Below are 16,407 nucleotides of genomic sequence, written 5' to 3' on the forward strand. Positions count from 1 at the left end.
TAACATACATATCAAAGATTTAGCTCAATGGGAACCAAGCAATTAAATTATTAATCCCTTCTCACTTATTTTACTAATCTCTTTTAAGGTCCCTTTTTCAGTCTCCAAAACTAGGCCTATGTATTGAGTAATGTTGCTGTAGAAGGCAACAATATTCCTTTATTCTCCCACTTGCTGTCACAGATTGTTGTAATAGCTTGGCTGTGGGCGCATTGAGGTGGATAGGTTGGGGAGGTGAGGGCTATTAATTTACTAAATGGCTTAGACATTATGGGTTTTGGAAGATGCATTATTTGTCTCGGCATGTGATAACGGCGATTATAGGGCAGGATTAAATAAAAAATGTTCACGCTGCGAGTCGCTCGCAGAAGCATTAGTGGCATGTTTGCGAATGGAAATCGTGATGCTGAACTATCATTAAATCTAACCCGATTTGCGCCACAAAACAACCTTCTCGCAGCTCCTTTCTTGCGAGAGTATAAAACACAGCTTTCACACAGCCCCTACTAAAAAACTACACAACTCTACTCAGTCACGCTTTCATGTTTAGTTAGATGCTACTCTCTTCTAATTTTTAAGTAAATCCCATGATGTACAGTTGTGTAGTTTATTATTATTATTATTATTTTTATTTCTTGGCAGACGCCCTTATCCAGGGCGACTTACAACATAAGTGCAAAAATACAGAGAAGTACAAGGCATCAATCATTACAAATTCAACTTAGCTAAAACATAGCAATTCAAAATAATACATTTTACAAATTCCAATTACAATTTACACAAGTACAGTAAGAGACTTCCTACATCCTGGACGGTGAAAGCTAAGTGCTGTCAAGATGTAGGGTTACAGACGATGGCTACGGGAAAGGGAGCAAGGAGGAAAACAATCAAGAACGCGAGGAGCATAATAAGCTGAAGTGCTATCTAGCAGGGGATAGAGGACTAATATTACAAGTGCTGTCGGAAGAGATGCGTCTTGAGTAAGCGCCGGAATGAGGTCAAGGACTCTGCTGTTTTGACTTCGGTGGCAGGTCATTCAACCACTTATGGGCGAGGGATGAGAAGGAGCGGCTCTGGAGGAAGGAGAGTGAAGAGTTAGCCTTCTGGCACTGGAGGAGCGCAGTGGTCTGGAGGGGATGTATGGAGAGACGAGTGACTGAAGGTAGCTTGGTGCAGTGTGGTCAAGACAGCGGTAGGTGAGGGTCAAAGTCTTGAACTGAATGCGTGCCGCTATCGGGAGCCAGTGGAGGGAGCGGAGCAGTGGAGTAGCATGTGCGAATCGTGGCAGAGAGAATACCAGACGAGCCGCAGAGTTCTGGATGAGCTGGAGTGGGCGGGTAGTGGATGCAGGCAGGCCGGCCAGGAGGGAGTTGCAGTAGTTCAGGCGGGAGAGGACCAGTGACTGGAAGAGTAGCTGAGTTGAGTAGTCGGTGAGGAAGGGACGGATCTAGCGTATGTTGCTCAGGAAGAATCTGCAGGTGCGCGTCAGTGTGGTTATGTGCTGGGAGAAGGAGAGCGCAGGATCGAGGGTGACTCCTAGATTTTTAGTGGAAGAAGAAGGAGAGAGTGTCGTAGTTTCCAAGGGGATTGAGATGGAGAGGTCAGCAGAAGTTGAGGAAGAGGGGCGAAAAAAGAGATCAGATTTGGAGAAATTGAGCTTGAGATGGTGTGAGTGCATCCAGGCAGAGATAGCAGACAAACAGGAAGAGATGCAAGAGGGGATGAGAGGGTCAGAAGAGGGAAAAGACAGGAAGATCTGGGCATCATCAGCGTAGAAGTGGTAGGAGAAGCCATGGGAAGCGATGAGGGGGCCCAGGGTGCGAATGTAGAGAGAGAACAGGAGCGGGCCCAGGACGGAGCCTTGGGGAACACCTGTGAGGAGAGGTTGGGGGGTGGATGAGGAGCCTCGCCATGTCACTTGGTAGGACCGGTCGCTGAGGTAGGAGGAGATCCAGGTGAGAGCAGTCCCAGAGATCCCAAGGTCAGCGAGGCAGGAGAGGAGGATGGAGTGATCAATGGTGTCAAATGCTGCAGAGAGGTCAAGGAGGATGAGGGCTGCCCGAGCGCGGCTGAGGGAGTCAGTGACAGCCAGGAGAGCTGTTTCAGTGGAGTGAGCTGTGCGGAAGCCGGATTGCAGAGGATCAAGGAGTAAGTGTTGGGACAGAAAGTCAGAGAGCTGACGGTGGACCGCCCGCTCGAGAGTCTTGGAGAGGAAGGGAAGTAAGGAGACAGGGCGGTAGTTCTGAGGAGAGGTGCCATCAAGGGTTGGTTTCTTGAGCAGTGGGATGACAGCAGCTTGTTTAAATGCAGAAGGGAAACAGCCAGAGAGGAGTGAGGAGTTGAGGAGGGAGGAGATGAAGGGGAGAAGATCAGGAGCGGTTGCTTGGAAGAGACGAGAAGGGAGAGGGTCCAGGTCGCATTTTGTGGGTTTGTGACGTAGGAGGAGAGCAGAAACTTCAGCATCTGAGAGAGGTGAGAATGAAGAAAAGAAAGCTAGGTTGGTGGGAGGTTTCGGTGTGATAGGAGATGAGGGTGGAGTATTGAAGAGCCTGCGGATGTCTGCGATCTTGGAGGAGAAGAAGGAGGTGAAATCATCAGCAGTGAGAGATGAGGGAGGAGGAGGGGGAGGGGGAAGAGGTGCAAGGAGGGAGGAGAAGGTGGAGAAGAGTTTGCGAGGGTTGTTTGCTATTAGCGGCTGGTTAAAGTTGTAGTCCGGCACAGGTTTGCACAGGCGCAGCTCCGGGTTAATTCACAGCCTCCGTGGCTCTGTGTGTTCAGTGGAAATAACTGATTATTGCTACAGTAACTACAGTACAGGTGTACAGTGTGGGTAACAAATTACATGTTGCACCCAACATCCACACAAACGAAATGTTGCCTATTGTTTGTGCACAGAGAGAAAATATGTTGTTATTGAATGTCATTTTATATTTTGTTCATCAATGTGTCAGTGTTCGTTTCGATTGTTTTTTTACGTATGTTTTCATTACTTGTTTAATTCACTCATTCATTTATTCTGCTGTTGCTTTGTTCGTTGTTCTGAAAACTATTTGATGTCTTAAAAAAATCCAGAAAAAAACAACATATGAATCCAAACGTATTTATACTAAAGTAATACAAAAATGACTACAAAAGATTTAGAAGTGAGTAGTTTTTCAATATTTATGATAATACTGTAATTTACATGTTATTTAGGAAATAACACTTACTACCCAGGAACAAAAATTGTGTTACATAGTGATATTATTACAGGCATACATGGATGCATAATTTACAAGCCAACACATCCAGTGTATGAGGTTTGTGCACTGCACATTGGGTGGATTAAATAAATAAATACATAAATAAATAATCAATTATGTCAAAATTGCACAACATATCGGATACATTTAGGATTGGAAACAAATATAGTCTTAGAAAAATAATAACTATATAAACAGATAATCTTCTAGGGGGTGGTCAACATTTTGCCTTTATCACAGGCACATTATACGAAGTGGAAGTGATAACTATACATGTTACATTGACACACACACACACACAGTACACGAAGCAAGCTCGGTGCGGTCGGATCGTGCACACACACACACACTCACACAGCCGGACATATTAGGTGAATTGTAAATAGTATTTATGTATAAAAATTGAATCCAGGCAATGGTACAAGTGTAAATATATCTGTCTAACACGATCATATATGAATGATCATGGCATGGTGCCATGACAATTTTGAAAAAATAAAGCGGACATAGCTCCAGACTCGAACCCACAGCTCAGGCGCTCAGAGCTCAGATACTGTGTCAGACCCGCCAGGCCAATCAGGCAGAAATGTTGAAGTAAGCGGCTTAACACTGTACTTAGTTATTCGGAAGGTTATGTCACTTGTAATGTGCTCATATAAGTTATTTTAAGTGAGCTAAAACAACTGAAAACATATTTGCGCTCCACTACAAGCAAACTACTAGCAAACTACAAACCTGTACATCATAGCGATTAAATTTCTGATTAGAAGAATGTGTCATCTTACTGAAAATGAAGCGCAACTCAGTACAGTCCTGTAGTTTTATATTAGCGGGTGGGTCAAAGTTTTGATTTAATCCAGCTCTATGTGCTTTATTGACACATCGCGGCTTCTCGCAGCCCGTCCTCTCTTCCGCCTCCGGTTTCTCTTCAATTTCAGACAATGTGATTGGCTCACGGTGCCTCTCGCGCTGCCCGCCCATCCTGGACGCCACGCCCTCAGAACACGGCTCCTCCCCGTTTGCAGGTCTTCATATTTTAGATTTAATTTAGAGGGGAGCTGAGCTGCGAGATTACCTCCTGTGACTCTTCCGCAACGTTTCGCCCTCGCACTTCGCAAACATTTTTGATTTAATTCTGCCCATAGTTTATTAACTGTCAGTTTGTGGTAAAAGAGTGGTGAACTAATTAAAGATTTGCAGATTTTATAAGAAAAATTACTGGGAAGTAAAATACAAATCTTGATAATGTGACCTTTCCTCAGATGTAAAGTGTTTAATTAAGAAACAGGCAGATGTGTAGCTTATCTTTTTCAGAGGTACTGTGCTGCAAATAGTATACATGGTGATAGGCAGAAAATAATGGAGGATTACATTTTCTTGATCTCCTCGATACAGAATCTTCCTGTATTTTCCACCTGAGTGGGAGATCAAAGAGAATGGGCTGGGGGGGTGGGGTGCTTATGTGGCTAATTCCGCATCAAATGGACAAAGCTATCAGAAGCTGCCGGCTGTGTCCTTGCATTTAGTAGCTCTTCAGAAATACCTTTTTCGCATATGTCTTCATCAGAGGCCCCTGCTGCCTTGGAAAGCAGCACTGAATGTTCTTTAATAATTTGTTTTCTTTTGAAACAAGAGGCTCTTATCCTTGACTGCCTGGCAATTCATATTTAACTCTTCATTTTTTCCCACCTCTTTAAATGGACTAAACTTTCTCCTTCAGATTCTTATATAAACAGATTATTTCCCCCCAGAAAAAGGAATAGATTTGTTTGTGAAGTTAGGCACATAAAAGAAAGCCTGTTTTACCCATAAAAACTTTGCTTGTTTGAGACATCAACCAGCCGTAAGCTTCAACTACTGAGTCATTTGTTCTAAGTTGCTTAATGCAGACTTGTCAATTTGAGAACAGAAGAAGGCTCTCAGTCAACATTGGCCACAACTCAATCATTTGGTTGCAACTTGATCAGCAATGCATGATGTAGCCTAATTAAGGATGTTTCAGGACTCCAGACAGTGTATTAGAATAAATAAGCAAATGTCTCTTTGTCATAGTCTATTTCTTGTTTACAATGACTTGTTTCTTTGGGACATTAGGCTATAGCTTGAGGAACACAATGTTTTGAATATGTCTTCCTAGACTTCACAATATCAGCCGTTTTATGGTACTTTTTTAACTATTACAATTTTGATTTGACATCAGGAATTTTAATGCTCAAATGTCACGATAATGTGAAGCATTTTTAAATCCTCAAACTGTCTGATCTGACCTTTAATCTGTTCTTGGGAAACATGATGTTTTACACCATTCTGATCATAAGAATGTTGTCACTTGTGCACCCTGACTCATTAATTAATATAATTGATTCACCAGTATTGTTTAATGAAAAGAACAATGATAATGGAAAACTCACCTTTATTTGGTTAACCTATTGCAGTCTGTCTAATTAATTTAAAAATTAAGTACTGTAATCAAGTTGTATCTTCCCAGAGTAACTAGTAGTATCTTCGATAATTTTTAGTTTCCCATAGCCAGTGACTGGAATGAGTTACAGTGTAATTAACACAAAATCCCAGCCATTGTTTTAAACTATAGAGTTTAATCAGTTATGATGTCTTGTACTTGTAATTTTCAAAAGGATCTTAATTTAAATTCTTATTTTGCATTCTTGTCTTTTAGTTTTTACCTGCAGTGGTGCAAATCTGTTTGCCATTTTCTCCTTATAACTGTCACTTCTCAATTGGCTAATCTGTGTAGTGTAAGGTACACTTATAAATTTCAATTAAAGAAGTGAATTTATAGTATCACCTTATCACGAATCCTGGAATCTTGTAGAACTCAATTTCTGTAATAATTGGACGCAGACACCAATTCCAAAGATATAAATTGTCAAATTTATTCAAAACAAAGACTAAATGTAGCACTACACTAATTATACAAAAGGGAAAAACTAATTAAAATTCAACTCTAGATCAACAAATCAAAGACAAATCACTTCCGTGACCAAATCAAAGACCATGGGATCGCATATGATAACACACAAATCGTTAAACAAAAAAGGTTATAAACACATTGACTACAATACCGGTTAGTAAGACGAAGGTGAGTCTCTCATTAGTATTGTTAGTCAGACATTAAATAACTACGCAGGTTAGTATTTAATGTCAGGTAACTTCTCGTTATATATATATCAGTCTCATTCACGTTTAGGTGCCGAGAAAGATCCTATCATTACTTGTTACCACGATTTCCCTTAACTGATTATTATTCAATGATTAAGGATAGGCAGGGCCACCAATAATCTAATGTCTATTAACTTGTGTCAATTTCAGACTAAACAGTTAAACAGGAATGAGAAGATATTTCTCGGCGTTGACAGATTTTATTTCAAAAATTATCAACAAAACAGTTTAATGCAACACACATTTATATTTAAGAAAACTAAATGATATTACACATTCTAGAGTTATGAATCACAGATTAACATTTCTAATTGATTTCTCAAATGTCATGAATCATGAACTCCAAACTGTTAAACTTATCTGAACTTCGCCGCAGAGAGGCCTCTCTGGCTTCGGGCTCAGATAACAGCACACGGCACGAGGTCCGTGTGTTTTGGAACAAAGGCAGTCTGGTTCGGCTTTGTCCAAGAACTTCCACTCAGTCGATGCACCTGGAAGTTGGGGTTTCGCGAAAGTAGAGTCGTTTCCAAACAGATTTTCCACTGGTTTGAAGGCTCCAAGGTTGTGCACAAAATCTTCTTGGCAAGCAGGGTCTCTCACTGTACTTATTTGAAGACAAAGTCTTTGAGGAAAGCAGGGCCCTGTTCGTTCCAAGGGTCAAGTTTCTTAAGACTCAAATAGCTATTTAAATGACTGAACACTTTCGTATACAGTCGAATTGTCCAGCTGTAAAACTCCACTGATCAGGTGGGCACAGGCGGGCATGGGCAGTCTGTAAAGTTCTTTATTTAATAAAGTCCTTTAAAAGAATTCTTCGTATGGCTCAATCTCCTTCTCCCAGTTTAACTCTTCTGTTGCCGGCAAAGACTTGGTTGGTTTCTGGTTCCGGTTCTGGCAACAGAGCTACAGGTTGAGCTGTGGCAGCGAGTTACTGGTTCAGGTGAGAGAGAGAGATATACTGACTCTCCGCTGTTCCTTATAGTCTGTCAGATCAATAGGTGATTGGTCCCTGAGTTCTTGAGATTGGATTTCGGTTTCAGCCCCCAGTGTCCTATTGGAGGGGGGCTTGATTTATGACTGATGTCAATCCATGCCATCTTTTGGAAATGCCGGTTGGCTTGGGTTCGTAGCTCTATGTCGGGATTTCGGCTCTCATCCACTTCAAAGAGTTTTTATCACCTACAGGCCCCTTTCTCCAGACATTTCACAGCAGGACTCTAAACCATTCGGCCCATTCTCGGTGCCATCCTCCCCAAAACTGTCACTTTGATGCAAACCAGTTCCAAACTGATGAGCTAAGGAAATCTGATAACTTTGGGGGGGGAGAGGTCTTCTTTAGATCAGTGCTTCAGCTCAGAGCCCAGATGCTCTTATCCAAATACACCCAACATAACGCTACATCTGGTTCATTAAAAGGTTAGTTACAAGCCTACCAATCTGAATTGCACCCGCCTCTTGTGGAGATGCTTAAAGACTATAGGCTAGAAGACTCTGCAAGGTGGGCTGATAGAAGGCAAAAGATTAACCCTGTTTATTTTTCGTGTGCAGCGTTACACTTCCAGCTATTGGATTGCATTGTTTTCCAAATACATTTAAGACAAGTCCCAGACAGACACTTTGAAAGCTTAGTATTTAGGCACATTATATAATCTCCAGCAGCAAATCGTTCTGTGAATCTTTCTCCCAAAGTTCTTCTCACATTTTTTTGGTTTTTTGTTCTTCCATGCAACTTTCTCTCTCTCCATCTGTGTCTTGGTTTCCAATTATATTCAGTACATGAGATAAGACTGAGGCGACAATGTAATTACAAAGCAGGCATTTTGTTCAGTTTTTTACACCCCGTCTGTTCTCCTTAGAATTATCTAAAACTTACCTTTCCCAATGTTTTGATATTTTATTATGTATATGTATGTAAATGTTAAATAATATTGTATGTGTGTGTGTATATATACACTACCGTTCAAAAGTTTGGGGTCACTTAGAATTTCCTTACATATATGAAATGAGTTTGAATAGGAAATAATAGCAAAATGAATATGAAAGATAGTCATTGACAAGGTTAGAAATAATGATTTTTAATTGAAATAATAATGATGTCCTTCAGACTTTGCTTTTGTCAAAGAATCCTCCATTTGCAGCAGCTACAGCCTTGTAGACCTTTGGCATTCTAGTTGTCAATTTGTTAAGAGATTTCTAAAGAGATTTCACCCCATGCTTCCTGAAGCACATCCCACAAGTTGGATTGGCTTGATGGGCACTTCTTACATACCATAGGGTCAAGCTGCTCCCACAACAGCTCAGTAGGGTTGAAATCCGGTGACTGTGCTGGCCACTCCATTATAGACAGAATACCAGCTAACTACTTCTTCCCTAAATAGTGCTTGCATAGTTTTGAGCTGTGCTTTGGGTCATTGTCCTGTTTATCTTCAAGATACCTTTTACCCTGTACACATCTCCCACTTTACCACCACCAGAGCACCCCCAGACCATCACATTTCCTCCACTATGCTTGACAGATGGCATCAAGTACTCATCCAGCATCTTTTCATGTGGTCTGCATCTCACAAATGTTCTTCTTTGTGATCCGAACACCTCAAACTTAGATTCGTCTGTCCATAACACTTTTTCCAATCTTCCTCTGTCCAGTGTCTGTGTTCTTTTGCCCATCTTAATATTTTCTTTTTATTGGCTAGTCTGAGATATGGCTTTTTCTTTGCAACTCTGCCTAGAAGGTCAGAGTCGCCTCTTCACTGTTGAAGTTGAGACTGGTGTTTTGCGGGTACTATTCAATGAAGCTGCCAGTTGAGGACCTGTGAGGCATCTGTTTCTCAAACTAGACACTCTAATGTATTTGTCCTCTTGCACAGTTGTGCACCGGGGCCTCCCACTCCTCTTTCTATTCTGGATAGAGCCAGTTTGCACTGTTGTCTGAAGGGAGTAGTGCACAGCATCGAAATCTTTATTTTTTTGGCAATTTCTCGAATGGAATAGCCTTAATTTCTCAGAACAAGAATACACTGACGAGTTTCAGAAGAAAGTTCTTTGTTTCTGGCCATTTTGTAATTGATCCCACAATTGCTGAAGCTCCAGACACTCAACTAGACTAAAGAAGGCCATTTTTATTGCTTCTTTAATCATCACAACAGTTTTTGAAAAAGGGTTTTCTAATGATCAATAAGCCTTTTAAAATTATAAACTTGGATTAGCAAACACAATGTGCCATTGGAACACAGGGACTGATGGTTGCTGATAATGGGCCTCTGTACGCCTATGTAGATATTCCATTACAAATCAGCTGTTTCCAGCTACAATAGTTTACAACATTAACAATGTCTACACTGTGTTTCTGATCAATTTGATGTTATTTTAATGGACAACAAATGTGCTTTTCTTTCGAAAACAAGGACATTTCTAAGTGACCCAAACTTTTGAATGGTAGTATATACACTGCTAAAAAAAAATTAACAGAACACGTAATCATCACAGTATAAAACCAATCCAATTAAACTTCAAGGATATCAATCTGTCCAGTTAGGAAGCCTAAGCGATTGTGAATCAATGTCACCTGTTTTGGTGCAAATGAAAGTGACAACAGGTGCACTGGAGAGGCAACAGCAAGACAACCCCCAAAAAGGTAATCGTTTTGCAGGTGGTGGCCACAGACAATTGCTCTCTCCTTATCCTTCCTGACTGATTCTGCTCTAGTTTTGCGTTTTGCTAGTGTCCTTGTCACTACTGGTAGCATGAGGCGATACCTGCAGCCCATTCAGGTTGCACAGGTAGTCCAGCTCCTCCAGGATGGTACATCCATACATGCCATGACAAGAAGGTTTGCTGTGTCTCCCAGTACAGTCTCAAGAGCATACAGGAGATACCAAGAGTCGTGCCGTTACACAAGGAGAGCTGGACAGGGCTGTAGAAGGGCATCAACCCAGCAGCAGGACCAGTATCTGCTCCTTTGTGCGAGGAGGAGCAGGAGGAGCACTGTCAGAGCCCTACAAAATGACCTCCTGCGGGCTACTGGTGTGCATGTTTCTGACCAAACTGTCAGAAACAGACTCCATGAGGTTGACATGAGGGCCCGACGTCCTTTAGTGGGACCTGTGCTCACAGCCCAACACTGTGCAGCTCGATTGGCATTCTCCAGAGAACACCAGAATTGGCAGGTCCGCCATTGGCGCCCCGTTCTCTTCACAGATGAGAGCAGTTTCACACTGAGCACATGTGACAGACGTGAAAGAGTCTGGAGACGTCGTGGTGAATGTTATGCTGCCTGTAACATCCAGCATGACCGGTTTGGCGGTGGGTCAGTGATGGTCTGGGGAGGCATGTCCTTGAAGGGTCGCACAGACCTCCACGTGCTAGCCAACGGTACCCTGACTGCTGTTAGGTACCAGGATGAACTCCTCAGACCCATCGTCAGACCTTACGCTGATGCAGTGGGCACTGGGTTCCTCCTGGTGCAGGACAGTTCCCGGCCTCATGTGGCCAGAGTGTGTAGGCAGTTCCTGGATGACGAAGGCATTGATGCCATTGACTGGCCCACACGTTCCCCACGAACCTTTGGGACGTTATGTATCGGTGCATCTGACACCACGAAGTAGCGCCACAGACTGTCCAGGAGCTCACTGATGCCCTGATCCAGGTCTGGGAGCAGATCCCCCAGGACACCATCCACCGTCTCATCAGGAGCCTGCCCAGACGTTGTCAGGAGTGCATACAGGCACGTGGGGGCCATACGCACTACTGAGTCACATTATGAGTTGCCGTGATGAAATTCATGCAAGTTTGAACAGCCTGTGATTTCAATTGTTTACTTTGATTTTCAGTGTGAGTTTGAATCCTGCCCTCAGTCGGTTGGCGATTTTGGTTTCCACTGACCGTTGTTATGTCATTTTGTTCTCAACGAATTACGCAATGTACCCAATATAAGATTTTGATCTTTAATATATTTCGTTCATCGAGATTCGATGTGTGATTTAAGTGTTCCCTTAATTTTATTGAGCAATGTATTATATATATATATATATATATATATATATATATATATATATATATATATATATATATATATACCGAGCAGCCATAACATTATGACCACTGACAGGTGAAGTGAATAACACTGATAATCTCTCAGTGGGTGGGATATAGGCAGCAAGTGAACATTTTGTCCTCAAAGTTGATGTGTTAGAAGCAGGAAAAATGGGGAAGCGTAAGGATCTGAGTGACTTTGACAAGGGCCAAATTGTGATGGCTAGATGACTGGGTCAGAGCATCTCCAAAACTGCAGTTCTTTTGGGGTGTTCCCAGTCTGCAGTTGTCAGTACCTATCAAAAGTGGTCCAAGGAAGGAAAAGCGGTGAACCAGCGACAGGGTCATGGGCGGCCAAGGCTCATTGATGCACGTGGGGAGCGAAGGCTGGCCTGTGTGGTCCGATCCAACAGACGAGCTACTGTAGCTCAAATTGCTGAAAAAGTTAATGCTGGTCCTGATAGAAAGGTGTCAGAACACACAGTGCATCGCAGTTTGTTGCATATGGGGCTGTGTAGCCACAGACCAGTCAGTCAGACTTTCCAGATCAGAAGTTTATATCCTTTGTGTTGATTCCATGGGTGAGCTACTGAAGCCATAAACTATGGAACTGCTCCCTATGCCAGCCTTTCCCATAAACCTGTATTCTAATCTCCACAGGCTCCAAAAATTATGAAAATTCTGGAATGGACACAGAAGATGAGCTGAAAAGGTTAGTGAATTTCACAAGAAAACCTCTGCGTATTTGTTTGAAACAGAGGGAACTTGTCTTTGGTATTGAATGCTTTTTTCAGTTTGTTTTTCTGTATCCATGTTCATATAGTCCTGAGCGGGCAAACAATGGCCATGGAGAATCACAGACTAACCATGAACTACTTAATTGACTCTCATTGGACTTTATTAGTCAAAATGACCATGTGTTCAATGCATTCAGTGATTGATGATAGAGATGTATGAAACCTGCAGGATTGTGCACAGGATTGTGCCTTTCTTCATATACTGAATTTATGTGATCCCTTTCTCACTTGCAAGTTTTGACGAAAACTGCAGCGCAGGAGTTGTGTTGCAAATGGAAAATAAGTCTTTATTGCAGGCCAGCACAGAAGAACAACAGAGCGAATGCGAGGCAGTCTCGTGTTCAAACAGCTTTCTTACAGTTCTCTTCCAGGTTTTGCATTTTATACAGTTGTAAACAAAAGGTGAATAATGTCCAATCAGCAGAGGGCAGTGTCCCAGATGTGCATGTGACCGCAGGACTTTCAAGGTCAAATGAAGAAAGGTCTTGGTTAAACAGTTGGCTGTCCTTGGAGTTTGTTTCCTAGATTGCAATTTTGCTTGCATTTTCCTCCATTTTGATTTCTGCCATATAATCATCTGTTTTCAAAAGTGGAAGAATCATAGGATTTAGAAAATGTGCTCTAAAGCTGTGGTCCTCATTCCAGGTCCTCCAGTACCCCAAAGTAATCAGTCTTTTGTTGTTTCAAATACTTAAATTAGTCTTTAAATGATGGATCTCAACTGTTTTACAGCTGGCAATTAGAAACAATATCAAGGAAAGGTCATATTAAGCCATTTTAGTTCAGTCATGTATATATGTATGTAAATGTTATTTAATATCTTGTGTGTGTGTGTATATGTATATATATATATATATATATACACACACACACACTATATATATGAAATAACATTCCCTTTCGCTCGCCTACCTTTACGTATACATTTAAAACATCACCACAGGCTTTTATCTCAATTAGGCCTATGTGTGGTGTGAAGGTAGACTGTCAGTGTCATACCTGAAGGGAATAATCAGGGAACTGTGAACTGTCTGAGTTTAGTATCCCATCAAGGGAAATATCAAAATGTTATATTGTGTATATACAGTACTGTGCAAAAGTTTTAGGCAGGTGTGAAAAAATGCTGTAAAGTAAGAATGCTTTCAAAAATAGACATGTTAATAGATTATATGTATCAATTAACTAAATGCAAAGTGAGTGAACAGAAGAAAAATATACATCAAATCCATATTTGGTGTGACCACCCTTTCCCTTCAAAACAGCATCAATTTGTCTAGGTACACTTGCACAAAGTCAGGGATTTTGTAGGCATATAGTCAGGTGTATGATTAAACAATTACACCAAACAGGTGCTAATGATCATAATTCAATATGTAGGTTGAAACACAATCATTAACTGAAACAGAAACAGCTGTGTAGGAGGAAATAAACTGGGTGAGGAACAGCCAAACTCAGCTAACAAGGTGAGGTTGCTGAAGACAGTTTACTGTCAAAAGTCATACACCATGGCAAGACACAAGGTAGTTATACTGCATCAGCAAGGTCTCTCCCAGGCAGACATTACAAGCCAAAAAGGGGTTTCCAGGTGTGCTGTCCAAGCTCTTTTGAAGAAGCACAAAGAAACGGGCAACGTTGAGGACCGTAGACACAGTGGTCGGCCAAGGAAGCTTACTGCAGCAGATGAAAGACACATCATGCTTACTTCCCTTCACAATCGGAAGATGTCCAGCAGTGCCATCAGCTCAGAATTGGCAGAAAACAATGGGACCCTGGTACACCCATCTACCAGGTTGGTCAGAAGTGGTCAGAAGTGGCCTTCATGGGAGACTTGCTTCCAAACAGCCATACCTCCAAAGTGGCAACAAGGCCAAGCGACTAAACTATGCACAAAAACACAATTTTGGGGTGCAGACAAATGGCAGCTGGTGCTCTGGACTACTGAGTCAAAACTTGAAATATTTGGCTTTAGCAGAAGGCAGTTTGTTCACAAAAGGGCTGGAGATCAGTACACAAATGAGTGTCTGCAGGCAACAGTGAAGCATGGTGGAGGTTCCTTACAAGTTTGGGGCTGCATTTGTGCAAATCGAGTTGGGGATTTTGTCAGAATTAATGGTCTCCTCAATGCTGAGAAGTACAGGCAGATACTTATCCATCATGCAATACCATCAGAGAGGCATCTGATTGGCCCCAAATTTATTCTGCAGCATGACAACAACCCCAAACATACAGCGAAAGTCATTAAGAACTATCTTCAGCGTAAAGAACAAGGAGTCCTGGAAGTGATGGTACAGCCCCCACAGAGCCCTGATCTCAGCATCATTGAGTCTGTCTGGGATTACATGAAGAGAGAGAAGCAACTAAGGCTGTCTAAATCCACAGAAGCACTGTGGTTAGTTCTCCAAGATGTTTGGGCCAACCTACCTGCCGAGTTTCTTCAATAAATGTGTGCAAGTGTACCTAGAAGAATTGATGCTGTTTTGAAGGCATCATTGATTTGATGTAGGTTTTTCTTCTGTTCACTCACGTTGCATTTTGCTAATTGATAATTATAATCTATTAATATGTCTATTGTAGCGTAAGGTACACTTTAATTGAAATTTATAAGAAGTGAATTTATAGTATCACCTTATCACGAATCCTGGAATCTTGTAGAACTCAATTTCCGTAATAATTGGACGCAGACACCAATTCCAAAGATATAAATTGTCAGATTTATTCAAAAACAAAGACTAAATGTAGCACTACACTAATTATACAAAAGGGAAAAACTAATTAAAATTCAACTCTAGATCAACAAATCAAAGACAAATCACTTCCGTTACCAAATCAAAGACCATTGGATCGCATATGATAACACACAAATCGTGAAACAAAAAAGGTTATAAACACATTGACTACAATTCCGGTTGTAAGACGAAGGTGAATCTCTCATTAGTATTGTTAGTCGGAAATCAAATAACTACGCAGGTTAGTATTTATGTCAGGTAACTTCTCGTTATATATATATCAGTCTCATTTACGTTTAGGTGCCGAGAAAGATCCTATCATTACTTGTTACCACAATTTCCCTTAAACAGGACAGGCATTGACAGGTTTTATTTCTAAAATTGTCAACAAAACAGTTTAATGCAACACACATTTATATTTAAGAAAACTAAATGATATTACACATTCTAGAGTTATGAATCACAGATTAACATTTCTAATTGATTTCTCAAATGTCATGAATGATTAACTCCAAACTGTTAAACTTATCTGAACTTCGTCGCAGAGAGGCCTCTCTGGCTTCAGGCTCAGATAACAGCACACGGCACGAGGTCCGTGTGTTTTGGAACAAAGGCAGTCCGGTTCAGCTTTGTCCAAGAACTTCCACTCAGTCGATGCACCTGGAAGTTGGGGTTTCGCGAAAGTAGAGTCGTTTCCAAACAGATTTTCCACTGGTTTGAAGGCTCCAAGGGTGTGCATAAAATCTTCTTGGCAAACAGGGTCTCTCACCGTACTTATTTGAAGACAAAGTCTTTGAGGAAAGCAGGGCCCTGTTTGGTTCTAAGGGTCGCGTTTCTTAAGACTCAAATAGCTATTTAAATGACTGACACTTTCGTATTCAGTCGACTCAGCTGTAAAACTCCACTGATCAGGTGGGCACAGGCGGGCATGCGCAGTTTGTGAAGTTATTTATTTAATAAAGTCCTTTAAAAGAATTCTTCGTACGGCTCAATCTCCTTCTCCCAGTTTAACTCTTCTGTTGCCAGCAAAGACTTAGTTGGTTTCTGGTTCCGGTTCGGGCAACAGAGCTACAGGTTAAACTGTGACAGCGAGTTACTGGTTCAGGTGAGAGAGAGAGAGAGATGCCGTGCGCTACCCTATGCCTGTCAGATCAATAGATGATTGGTTCTTGAGTTTGTGAGATTGGATTTCGGTTTCAGCCCCCAGTGTCCTATTGGAGGGGGGCTTGATTTATGACTGATGCCGGTTGGCCCGGGTTCGTAGCTCTGTGTCAGGATTTCGGCTCTCGTCCATTTCAAAGAGTTTTTATTACCTACAGGCCCCGTTCCCCAGAGATCTCACAGCAGGGATTCCAAGACTGCCACTTTGATGTAAACCAGTTCACACGCTGATGAGCTAAGGAAATCTGATAACTTTGGGGGGAGAGGTCT

General features: G+C 41.7%; 1 protein-coding gene across 2 annotated transcripts in view; it reads left to right on the forward strand.

The window, feature by feature from the left end:
- Window positions 1-16,407, forward strand: part of xrcc1 (X-ray repair complementing defective repair in Chinese hamster cells 1) — a 145,868-nt gene that overhangs the window by 103,409 nt on the left and 26,052 nt on the right. For both annotated transcript variants that reach the window (XM_066719475.1, XM_066719476.1), the window contains exon 13: window positions 12,114-12,165. In XM_066719475.1, coding sequence (XP_066575572.1) covers window positions 12,114-12,165 — 52 coding nt within the window. The remainder of the gene's footprint in view (window positions 1-12,113; window positions 12,166-16,407) is intronic.

Source organism: Amia ocellicauda, chromosome 12, assembly GCF_036373705.1.
Source record: "Amia ocellicauda isolate fAmiCal2 chromosome 12, fAmiCal2.hap1, whole genome shotgun sequence".
NCBI classification, from domain to species: Eukaryota; Metazoa; Chordata; class Actinopteri; order Amiiformes; family Amiidae; genus Amia; species Amia ocellicauda.